This window comes from Vigna radiata, chromosome 4 (genome assembly GCF_000741045.1).
Source record: "Vigna radiata var. radiata cultivar VC1973A chromosome 4, Vradiata_ver6, whole genome shotgun sequence".
Classification (NCBI taxonomy): Eukaryota; Viridiplantae; Streptophyta; class Magnoliopsida; order Fabales; family Fabaceae; genus Vigna; species Vigna radiata.
The window spans coordinates 5,053,022-5,065,243 of record NC_028354.1 but is presented as its reverse complement, the minus strand read 5'-3'; the positions used below and the strand labels follow the sequence as shown (position 1 = coordinate 5,065,243).

The 12,222-nt window shown below is 29.2% G+C and overlaps 2 protein-coding genes across 9 annotated transcripts in view; both read left to right on the top strand.

The window, feature by feature from the left end:
* Positions 1–5,937: 5,937 nt before the first annotated feature.
* LOC106758078 (protein TRM32) lies at positions 5,938–10,309 on the top strand. 2 transcript variants are annotated; one of them, XM_014640987.2, is made up of 6 exons: positions 5,938–6,254; positions 6,840–7,059; positions 7,409–7,482; positions 7,608–8,682; positions 8,866–9,054; positions 9,256–10,309. In XM_014640987.2, the coding sequence occupies exons 2-6, from the start codon at positions 6,909–6,911 to the stop codon at positions 9,888–9,890; spliced, it is 2,124 nt and encodes a 707-aa protein (XP_014496473.1). In that variant the 5' UTR covers positions 5,938–6,254; positions 6,840–6,908; the 3' UTR covers positions 9,891–10,309. The 2 variants fall into 2 exon arrangements, with proteins under 2 accessions (XP_014496473.1, XP_014496472.1); XM_014640986.2 differs by having other exon boundaries at positions 7,608–9,054; positions 9,256–10,308.
* Positions 10,310–10,822: 513 nt separating this feature from the next.
* LOC106758787 (pentatricopeptide repeat-containing protein At1g07590, mitochondrial) overlaps positions 10,823–12,222 on the top strand; it is a 9,657-nt gene continuing 8,257 nt past the window's right edge. For 4 of the 7 annotated variants that reach the window (XM_014641774.2, XM_022779633.1, XM_022779631.1 and 1 more), the window contains exons 1-2: positions 10,826–11,060; positions 11,146–11,208. The gene's annotated coding sequence lies outside the window, so the exon portion shown is untranslated. Of the gene's footprint in view, positions 11,061–11,145; positions 11,209–12,222 lie in introns of all 7 variants that reach the window. The other 3 variants (XM_022779636.1, XM_022779635.1, XM_022779634.1) reach the window with 2 other exon arrangements.

Below are 12,222 nucleotides of genomic sequence, written 5' to 3'. Positions count from 1 at the left end.
GGAAAATGAAATTGCCATTAAACTGTCATCAAATCCAGTGTAGTGCATGATAGGAAAATATTATAAAATAGAACTCTTTTTGTGATGAACTAAAGAGCTATTAAACTGTCATCAAATCTAGTATTTGGCAGGCATATCAAACACATAGAAGTGCATTACCTTTTTGTTACAGAAAGAATGTTAAAGAATGAAATTGAACTGAAGAAGATTCCTGCTAAGGAACAGCCAGATGGTGTTTTCACGGAGGCATTGGAGAAAACACTGTTTGAAAAAGTTAAGAGAAGGACTTGGAATCATAGAAAGGGAGAATGCACTAAAGGGGCTGTGAGAAATACTGCATGACAGAAAAATTATACAGCTGATTTGTCTGTTTGAATGAAATAAACATTTCCTTAATTTATGCAATTAGAGTAAGTTGTTGCTGCAATATATCGGTAGTAAAATACAATGAAACGATATGTTCATATCTCATTAATAAAATACAACTATCTCATAAATCAACATTTAATCAAGGGTTTTTTTATATTTTAATATATATTATTATATTACTAAAATAGGTTGTAAAGTGAATATTTTTTATTTTATATGATGTCAGAATAACAAAATATTATCTGTAATCTAAAACCCTAAAGTTTTATATGGTCATTTTAGTCATATATTATCTACTGTTCATTTTTAATTAATACAAAACTTATTTAAATTTTTAATACATTCAAAATAGAATTTTTAAATACTTAAAAAATTAAAATAACATTTTTTACCTATAATTAAATTTAAAGAGAATATAATGCAAAACAAACGTATTTTATGGAGTTAATAACCCACTTTTACAAATAAGAATAAATATTTCCCTTTCTACATTATATTTAAAAAAAATTTACAACTTTTGATATAAATCAAAACTGAACCTGAATTACTACAAATCTAGTTCATCGAGTCTAGTTCATCGAGATTGAACTTACAATCATTATAAATTTTAAATTATATTAAAAAAATTATAAATTTAAACTCTTATTTAGATTTATCAATTTAAGATTTTAATATTATAAATAAATAAATGACAATAATAATTTTAAATTAGATAGTAATTTGTTTTTGTATTTTTTTTTTGTTTTTGGATTGTATTTGAAGTTTACTATCATTTTAAATTATGTTTGGAGTTTATCATGATTTCATATTGTTATATTTTTTTATTTATTTTGTATTGCATACGAAGTTTAACATTATTTTGTTTATTTATTGAACTTTATTTAAATTTTAATTAGAATTATTTTTTATTGAAAGAAAGAAAATTGTAATTAAGTGTTTCAATGATCAACTTGTTTAACCTACTAATATATGATGGATGGAGTGAGTTCAAATTTTTTGAATATAAACTCTATTGAGTTAACTTACTAAATAATTAATTTGTACTGAGTCAAGACCAAATCAATATGATAACATGTTAAAAAAGAATAAAAAGTTAAAATGATTTAATTTATAAATTCAAAACAGAAAAGATCAAATAATATAGTATTTAGATAAATATAAACATTATTTTGAACACTAAAAAAAATTATTAATAAAAGGTTGATTAAAAATATATAAAATTATAAATATTAAAAATTGAATTAAAAAACTAAATGATTTTTTATGTAAAACATTATTTAGCTAAATTTATAGAATTCAACTTCCAAATTTTCATGTTTTCTAAGATGTATTCGCTACAATGACATTAATATAAAGGAAAATTTTAATCATACACCTTTCAATCTTTGTACCTATTTAACAAATATTTAATATTTTAAAACAAAAATATTATTTTGTGGAGCTAGAAGTTTCGTGTTCATTTATCATCACCCTAATATAAAGCCATCTCTTTCACACCTCATGATTTGTCACATAAAAAAAAAAAGTCACCATGTTTTGCTTTTTACAAAAATATTTAAAATATTCGTAATTTTCTTCATCTTTAGATCATACAATTAATCTTATTTTACATTTTCCTATTTTTTTACCATTCTAAAAAATTTGATTTTTTTTTTTTCTGTTAAAGAGGGTGTGAAACCTATAGCAGGGCTATCAAGATGACTGTTGAGGAACAGACAATAAGATAATCCAATCCATCTTTTGAGTCTTTGAATTTCTGTAACCTTTTCTTTTATAAATGCAGGAATACCAATTTACATGTAACGACATTCAAAGTTGATTTCAAAGCAGAAAATGTTTGAAGTTTGAAGTAGTCAGATGATGTCTTGGTCTTCACGGGGCAATCTAGTTTTGAAAGTTGACTCTCCCCACCAATCTTTGCAAAACAAACATGTCAAATTTCAACCACCAATACTTACTATAATATCTCTAATTCAGTTATAAGGTTTAGAATCCTCTGTCTGCGCCTTCTTTTCAATCTACAACACTCACAACACATTAATACTTACAACGAAAATGATATTTTAACAACATTTTTAGCAACTTTTTTTATAATGGGACACATGTCATCATTTTATTGGTCTATTTGAATTTATGTTTAAAAAATATTTAAAACAGACCAATCACAAACTGCCGTCAAAAAGTTGTTAAAAAATATTATTAAAAGAAGTTTTTCCTACTTACAATTCTTTACTTTTGTATCTTAATAAAAATCTATAAATTTATTATTTTAATATTTTGGAGTGAAGATTCATCTATGACCAGCTTGTAAAAGACTCAGTTTGCTCGAGTGATTATATTAATGAGTCTGGTTGTTCATATTTTCTGACTTATATCTGCATCGTTTTCATTGTCTCTTTTTTACTCAAACGAATGACTTATATTATACATTATCTGGCGTGAATTTTTTGCAGTTATATAGCTTGGTTGAACAAGTCAGAAATTCTTGACTGTTTGGTGATAAAGTTGCTTTAACAAGACAGATACTAAAGCAATCATGTGTTGTTATCAGATGCATATCAGATATAAAATATATCCATTTTTTAAATGCTTATTCTCCATTGTTAAGTTTCTTCATTTGAACAAGTAAACTATCCTTAAACACTCTTTATATGAGTTATCTTCTTCACTTATTAAGTTTTAAATTAAGCTTAGTCTTCCTATATCTATCTGTCTATGTATGCATAGCTTGTTCAAGCAAAATACAGTTCAAAATAGCTATATAAATATTTAAATAATCATGTTTAACTGCTATTAAATTTTATAATCATATTTATTCAATCTATGATTTCTAACTGTAAATGGGTGTATCTATACCATTAATAAAAGGATTCATCTTTTATTGTATATAATTTTTTTCTGGGTTTACCTTTTAAAGAACTACTTTTTTAAATAAATAATTATTTATAATAAAAAAAATTATTTTTCTAATTTTACCTTTTTTGTATTACACAATAAAAATTATTTATTTTTAGAAAAATTATTTTATAGTTTACTAACATTTTTTATTTTAATAAATAAAAATTATTTTATATTTTAATAAAAAAACTGTTTTAGATATTATTTTTAATTCAACATATATTTGAAAATAATTTTTTAAAAAATGTAATTTAAATTGACTAAATTATGAAGAAAAATAAACATAGAGATAGGAGGATAAGAAAAAAAAAAAAGATTTTAACACAAATATCAACTATATTAAAGACTATTAATGTAAAGTATACTTAGACGTATCAGCAATCTGACTTTTATCACGAAATATTAGTTATGCCATTTATTAAATAAATAAACAGGAATAGGAGTCGAATATTATCTTTAGTAATTATAACATATTTAAATTGAATGTAATAAAGAGAAAAAAATTACACTAAAATTACTACTTTTTCTCTGAATCTATATATCATAAAAATTATATTACAACAATCTAAATAAATAAATAATGTTATATTTATCACCACATATACATTTAAACCATATGTTATTATTTAAAAATAATATTAGAAAAAATGTTAAATAAAAAGATTGAAATGTAATACAATCTAATATATCAATTATGAACATAAGCAGTAATTTATATGTTAATTTTTATCTTTGAATGTTATGTGTAAATATATTTATAACATATATAATTAATGGGTTAAATATGTTTTTAGTCCCTATACTTTGGGCGATTTTGGTTTTAGTCCATTTTCAAACTATGATACAATTTAGTCCTTCAACTTTTGAAAACTCTCGTTTTTGTCCTTTTTACCAATTTTTTTTAACTTTATTTGTTGTTTCAAACACGTTTCATTATAGCATTTGGATTGTTTACCCTGTTTGACACATTTTTGCTTCAATGTTAACTAAGAAACATGCTTGAAACAACAAATAAAGTTAAAAAAAATTGGTAAAAAAGACTAAAACCAGAGTTTTCTAAAGTTGAAGGACTAAATTGTACCATAGTTTAAAAATAGACTAAAATCAAAATCGCCCCAAAGTATAGGGAATAAAAATATATTTAATCCATAATTAGTTTAACAGTATTAGTAAATGTTTAAATATATAATAACAAGTAATTACTGTATAAATTTTAATTTGAAACTCCATAAAATGATACGGAACAATCTCAAATTTTACTTATATTTATCACTTGTAAAAGTGTAATTAATTGTTTTGTGTTTTTTAATAATGAAATAAATGTAAAAGAATATAGTAGGATACTAGTTATATATGTTTATTTATTAAATGTGACTTTTATGAAGCCATATATATCATTAATTAGGTGATTATAAAATTAATAAAGTAATAAAATAGTTATATTGTTGTCCCCTGTATCTTATAAGGCTATTATTTGTTATACCATTGATAAGAGAGGCGAAGTTGATACAAATGGTAGGAAATATATTGTGTAAATTATTAATATATTATATTATTCTGCATTTTCATATATTTTTATAAAAAATAATGTTGACAATATATATACTTATTATCAGTATCCTAATTCATTATATCCTTGAACATGGTTTTAAATGAATTAATTTTAATTTTAATTAATATATTTACATGATTATTTTAATTACTATTTCATAAAGTTAAACTTAAATTGAATAAGATTTTAAACAATAATCTATATTAAAAACATTGACTAAAATATTAATTTAATTTGTAATATTGTTAAATGTTCATATGAATAACCATAATTTTCTTTATATAAATAACCATAATATGTTTATTTCACTTGTTGAATATTTGAATTTAACATATAATAACCTTTAATAAAATTACGAAGTAAACATAATAAATGGAACACAAATTTATTAAACATATAACCTTTCATTTGAATATTTAACAATTCTATTGTTAGATTAAAACTGATCAATACAAATTAAATCTGTGTGAGAGAGAGTTTCTTAAAAATCACAACATTGTTAATATCAATAATCAATTTTCTTAACTTCATAATTAACAGAAATTGATTAAAAAGTAACAAACAAGTCTATTTTGACGTTTCTGTTACACATAATCTATTTTGACTTGCGCAGTCAATAATACGTTGCCCTGTAATACATAAGACTTATTTATAATTCTTATTATAATTGTGATTTATTTATCTTGTGAAGAAGACAAGCTAGGACCTAAATATAATTTTTTTATTTTATAAAATTAAATTTTTGTAATGTTAAATACTTTTCAACTTTATATTTGAATTAGAAACGTATTAAACAGTAATACAAGATGTGGTTTTACACGTAAAAAAATTATTATATCATAGTATAGAATATTTTATATCAAATTTTGGATCATTAATAAATTTCGATTTGGGTGAAAGATAATAGATTAAAAATAATTAAAAAAATAATTTGTAATTCTTGATGTGAGGAATAATGTTTGCACACTAAAAACCACAGTTGAAAGGTGTATTTAATTTATTTAAATGAAGATCAAAGAAAATAAATGAGAATGTGAAAATAATTTGGTGTGGGAATCTACAGTGTACGATATTTTACACCTCATTAAGAATAAGCATAGCAGACTTTGTTGTTTGGTCATAGTCAGAGAGAGATAGCATAAGAGGAGACCAGTTTTGCGCGAATTCAGTTCCTCTCCAAACATCACTTCCATTTCATTTCTTAACAACCTTTCTCTGTTCTGCTCCTTCTACTTCGTTTTTTCCTAAGTTTTTCAGCAGCCACCCACCATAATAATAATAATAACCTATTCATACAAAGTTGACTTGTACTTTAGTTGTCTTTCTTTCCTCTTTTATGCTTCTGCCACCTTATTCTGATCAAACTGCTTCACACCTTTTTGCGCCGTCCTTATTCTCTAATTCTGCCAACTCTCCTTTTCTTCACCTGTTAGAGGTTAGAGTCTCACTCAATGTTAAATCTTGGAAAGAGATTTTCGTTTTCATTAATTTTGTTTTTCACGTTACAAGTTCTATCTCTGTTTTTTTCTTCTTCTTTGTATATTGATTGGATGCATGTTTCCCATGTTTCTGTTACATGTTTTAATTGTTATGAAAAGTATGGGTGTGGTTTCGGTTTTGTTTGAATTGATTGAATTTAGCGAACCTCCAGGTTGCAGTCCGATATGTTCTTGTTTTATTTATTGTTTGGGGATAATTAGAATTTATCAGTAAGTAGCAAATAGCTGCAAAAGGTATGAATGTTTGATAATGAATTTGTACGATGGAAATATAATCTTTTCTGCTTAAAAGTGAAGGGGAATTTCAGTTTCTTAATCTCCGTTTCTTTGTTATATTGGGAAGTTCCGGGTGCTATTTGTTGTTGATATTGAGGGGAAGATTGAAGAACAAGGTCAGAGAAGCTATTCTGTTGTGCTTGGTTATTTAGGAAAGTAGAAAAGACGCCAAAAGCTTATCAGAATTTGAGATTGAGATTCTGTGTCTGTGACGTAAAGATGTTTTCTTTATGTTTTTAATGAAGGTTCCGCGAAACAGGGGCCTGGTGAGTGGATTCAAAAACTAGAGAACAAGACTACCCTGATAAGCAGTAATGGGAAAGGACCTGATTTCTTCCGACCAGACCGCTATTCAAATTCAGGACAATAATCCAGGATGCATGTGGGGCATGCTTAAAATTCTTGATTACCATCGTTGGCGCGTAAAAAAGGTGTTTCCCCACAAAAGGAGAAGACATGCCACATGTAAGCAATTTGACAGCAAATCTTGGTTCTCTCACTCATCATTGCTTAAATTTTGCTTCTTTTTCTATTTCTAAATGGAACATTGCATTTGGCTTAATATATAATATGGAACCCACTGTGCTTGTATATTTGCCTTCATCAAAACCTTTACATGATACAACATAAGGGTATGCTACAAATTACTCCCTCAGTAATTATTCACTTTTTCAATTAATTCTTCTAAATAATAATCTTGTTTAATCCTGACTTTTAAGATAACCTGACATTTTTCTCTCTTGAATCATCGTGACCACATTTTGCTTCTGTCAATGACTTTACATACTTAACAAGCTCTTTGACTTTACTGCAGATAAGAGAAAAACCATTTTGTATAACCAACTTGATGACCAACAAGATGGAGTTACAGAATGGGAGCCCCTCCTGGTAAGTTGAAAACTTTCTATTCTCTTATTTTAAGGAGGTGGCCACAAACAACTATAGATTGATCTTCTGTTTAACATGGATATATTTGTGTATAATATTGTAATTATGTCTTGTATGAATATCAGGTCAGACAAGAAAGCGAAAAACTGCATGCTGCAGGCAAAAGTTCTCCCAGATACAACCAAAAGGAAACACGAACTGGAAAAGAGTTTAAGAAAGAATACTCCAAAGGCAGTGATACCATGGACTACTCGAGGAAAAACCAGGCCAGTAAGGAGTATGGACTTCATCTGGAAAAAAATGGCAAGACAACAGAAGCTTACCTTAACCATAAGCCTACGGAAATAAACAAGCATAATGGCGACATTTCCTATAAATTTGAGAAACATTCTGATGTTTTTGAGTTTCTTAGGGTGGAGAAGGATTTATTACTCAAATTTCTGCGAGACATGGACTTCAGTGGGAAAAAATTCCATCAACCTTCCCAAACCAAAGCAAGATTGACAAAATGTGGGTCATTTCCTTTAGCCTCAACTTCACAGATGAGGAACATTAGCTCTAGGTCGTTAAAACACAAGCAAAACGAAATTTATCCAAAGGGAGAAAAACTGTTTGATGTTACCCAGGAATCAAACATGTCAATGTCCAGTTTTGTGAAAGATATTTCTTATGAGAAGCCACGAACTTTGGTGAGTGATCTTGGTGTTGATAGTGCCATGAAACAAAAAGCAATTATTTCTTCAAGGTCTTCTCATGAATCAAATCACAGAGGGTGGAATCAGTTGGTTCTTCATCAATTCAAAGCTATAAAGCAGAAGATAAAACATGCTCTTGTGGAATTCAGAAAAAGTGGTAAGCAAACTTCTGCTGAAGCTATCCAACACAGAGCTTCGCCTGAATATAGCATCATCAATAATGAGGAAGAGATCTCGCAAAGTTTACAAGATGGCGTGGTTCAAGTATACAAAAGGAGCAAAAGCTCAAATGAAACTAAAGCTTCTGATTATGATTCCAACAGACATGATGCCCGGCTCATGCGGAGAACATCTTCTCTAAATGAATCATTGGATAGATATACTCAGTTGTTCGAGAAAAGCTTCAGCAAAGAAGCTAAGTGGCAAAGCTCAAAGTCTAAAAGCTTAAAATTGACACACGAGGATAGGATCCACAAGAGTGCACATGTTCCTAACTTTTCAAGAAGTAATTTCTCTATGCCTAATCTCGAGACTTTAGGCTTCCTTGTACAAGAGGTACTTTTTGATACAAATGATGTAGGGAATACCGAGGAAACTTATGATCGTGTTCATAGAAAATCAGTGAGTCTTCCTTTGAAGATGGATAAATCACTTGATAATTTTAAAGAGGTTGAAATTGTGGAAACAGATAAGATTTTGGAGAAAATTGATGAAGTTACCTGTGACCAAAAGGAGGACATGGATGAGGCAGCAGTGGGGGATGAAAGTTTTACACAAGAAATAGAGGAAATGAGTAATATGACTGCCTATCTTAGCAAGGAGGTGATGCCAACTCTTGAAACTGCCTGCGAGGACAATATAACCAGCCACAAAGAAGGTACCAAACTTATGTTGATATACATGAGACTAAGTATTTCTTTGAGATGTCATGATATCATAAAGATATTTATTATTCTAAGTAAAACAAAAATATTGGATGAAATATTGCAGTCACTTTTCCCCCTCTTGATATTTGTGATATGAACTACAACAGAGGCAATTGACTAATTGCTGACTGGTTTGGTCATTATCATTTCAGGCACAGAATTGTATACCCAAGTCTCTACATTGGAGGAATTGGAAGCTGATTTATCAGATAAAGGAAGTGTATGGCCAGACTCTTCATCCAACAGAAATGCAAGTGGAATAACAGCTGAAGATACAGATTACCCTTCCAATTTCAAATATTTAAAAAATGTTCTTGAATTTTCGGGATTCTTGGGAAATGAGCACAGTCAGATGCGATACACAATAGACCAGCCACTGAAGCCCTCCTTGTTCAAAGATTTGGAAGCAAGTTTGCTGCATGAAATAGAAGCCTCTGAAGAAGAGACAACCAACCATTATGATCACCAACTCATTTTTAACTTAGTGAACGAGGTGCTGCTCGAAATTTATGGAAGGTCACCAACTTACTTTCCAAGACCATTCTCCTTCAACCCCCGCCTCCAGCCAATGCCTAAAGGGAACTATCTTCTGAATGAAGTGTGGACTAGTGTTAATTCATACCTGACCTTGAGACCTGAGCTAGATCAGACATTAGATGATGTTGTGGGTCGAGATTTGGCAAAAGGAAGAGGGTGGATGATCCTTCAAGAGGAAGAGGAGTACGTAGCACTTGAACTAGAAGAGATGATAATGGATGATTTGTTTGATGAATTTATCTTCTCATGAAGTCTGCTTGATCATGGTTCTGCTCAGGAAATTCTGCTAGCTGATCCAGAAGTTAAGCAACTTGGACTGTATTGATCGTAGAAGGTGAAGATGAAGAGGACAAAAGGGACAGCCATAGATTCCTGTGCATTTCAGCTCCATGTCGATTTTTTCATGCGAATAAGATTCATATGTATATTAACTTATAAATAAGGTTGTCTGGTATATGTCATGTAAAGTTCCTCGTGGATTTTGGTCATTGGCGTGATTGATTATCTTGTAAATAACATATGAGTGACGTGTTTTTGCTTACACCTTGTACTGGGTTAGTGTAGACAGCACTTGATGAAAATTCAATTTCTAGAGACCAACACAGCGTTTCCTGCACTTATAATGTTGTGCTTAGTTTATACTTGCTCTACAGTTTTGCTAATAATAGCCTTTGATTCAATTCAATCCGAAATTATAATATTGTCACGAGTCAACGCTGTTCTCATGTTATTCATTAGAGTATCACTTTTATAAAATGATATCAATATCAAAAGTTTACCTAAACTTGTGAGGATTCCTTATCGTAAAATCGATTTGTAAATTCATAAAATCTTATCATGGAAATAAAAAAGTATAAACAACATATCAATTCAAATATTACAATAAAATAATTAATTAAAGAAAATAAATTCATAAAAATACAAGTTTAATTTTAAAAGTACGCTAAATATTTGATTTGAGTAATCATTAGTAGAAAAATCATATTTTATTATAACGGATAAAATTATCTATTATAATAGATTAAATGTTAAGACAATATTATAAATAACTTTAAGACATAAGACGTAATTTTATATATTAACTATAATAATAAGTATAAATATTATAAAGTACATATAGTACCTGTTGGAAATTGGAAATTTATTAATGTATTATATAAAGACTTTTTAAAAATCAGTTATAATATCTATTCCTCACTAAATTTTCATTCTTCCCTCTCAGTCTCTCTGTAATTTCATTATACGTTCCCTCTCACTCTCATTCCTCTGTCCCGCTCTCTGGACTCCTCTGGCATTGAAGAATTTTCGCTAACAATTCTCATTGTCCCCCACGGTTGTTTTCGCCGACGCTCTCAAGCCTCCGACGCTTTTGCTCCGACGAGCCCTAAGAAACCCTAGACGGCGCCACCACATTCATCAGGTTTGAAACATTATTTCCATCTCTTTTATTCTTCATTGGCTCGTCTCACCCACTCGTCTTATTGTTTCAATTTTCCCTTTGTTAGAAGAATCGCCCAAGAGAGCTGGCGAATCCCATTGCTTTGTTTTTCATTGTCGTTCATCACCTGGTAAGTCCCGTGCCTGTTCTCATCTCACCCGTGCCTCCGTTCCTCGTCGTGTTAATTTTTTTTTTTTCATTCTAATCACTTGTGCCTCTGTTCCTAACGAAGTAAAATGTAAACAACGAGCTAGATACGATTTTTAGAGTAATTCATTTTTCATATATAATATTTAATTTGTTTAATGGATGCTGTCGTTTTGGTCAAATGTGTAGTACATTAGATGTGCACAGAGTGATTATGGAAGCTACAATGTGACAGAGCCACCTATTGATGCGCCTCGAGATCCTTTATATAAAACTAAGAGGGAGATCCTGAATGTATGAACAACTTGTTCTATTCGAGGCTGCAAGTAATACGTCAATTGCAGTTACTGTACTTCTTACAATTCTGTGTTTCTATTAACTAAATATAATGAAAATTGGGGATAAGAGATGGATATACGAATTATAAGAAGAGTAAATGTGACTGTTTGAAGGATTGTACTCTCCAGAGTTTGTCTCGAGAGTTGTGAGATATTACTGAATAATCCTCTCATAGAACTTCCTTTGGGCCCAGTATATATATATATATATATATATATATATATGGGGTTTGTTAACACGCGTATGCCTGTTTTTCAGTTGGTATGTTTTAACAATGTGTACCGGATTATAATAGACAAAAATATTCTCATTTATCATGGATTCTAAGTTTTAAGGTCAAAGATATTTAAATAATTTTCATTCTCAAAACTAAAAAAAACCAAACCCTCCAAACTCTTACTCACCTCCCTCATTCCTCTCAACCCTTTCTCTTTCATCTCTCTCACTCCAACATTTTCTCTGTCATTCCTATTGCCCCAATTGAAAAAAAAAAATCATAAACCCTTGCCTAACCCTTGTCCTTTTTCCTTTATACAAAGTGTTTTTTTTTTCTTTCTTCGTTGGTATGGGATACATGATGTAAGATTACAACCTAGAATTGAAAGAATTGTACTCCTAGGGAATTCTTCTATATCAATTTCTTTAATTCCCTTATGTC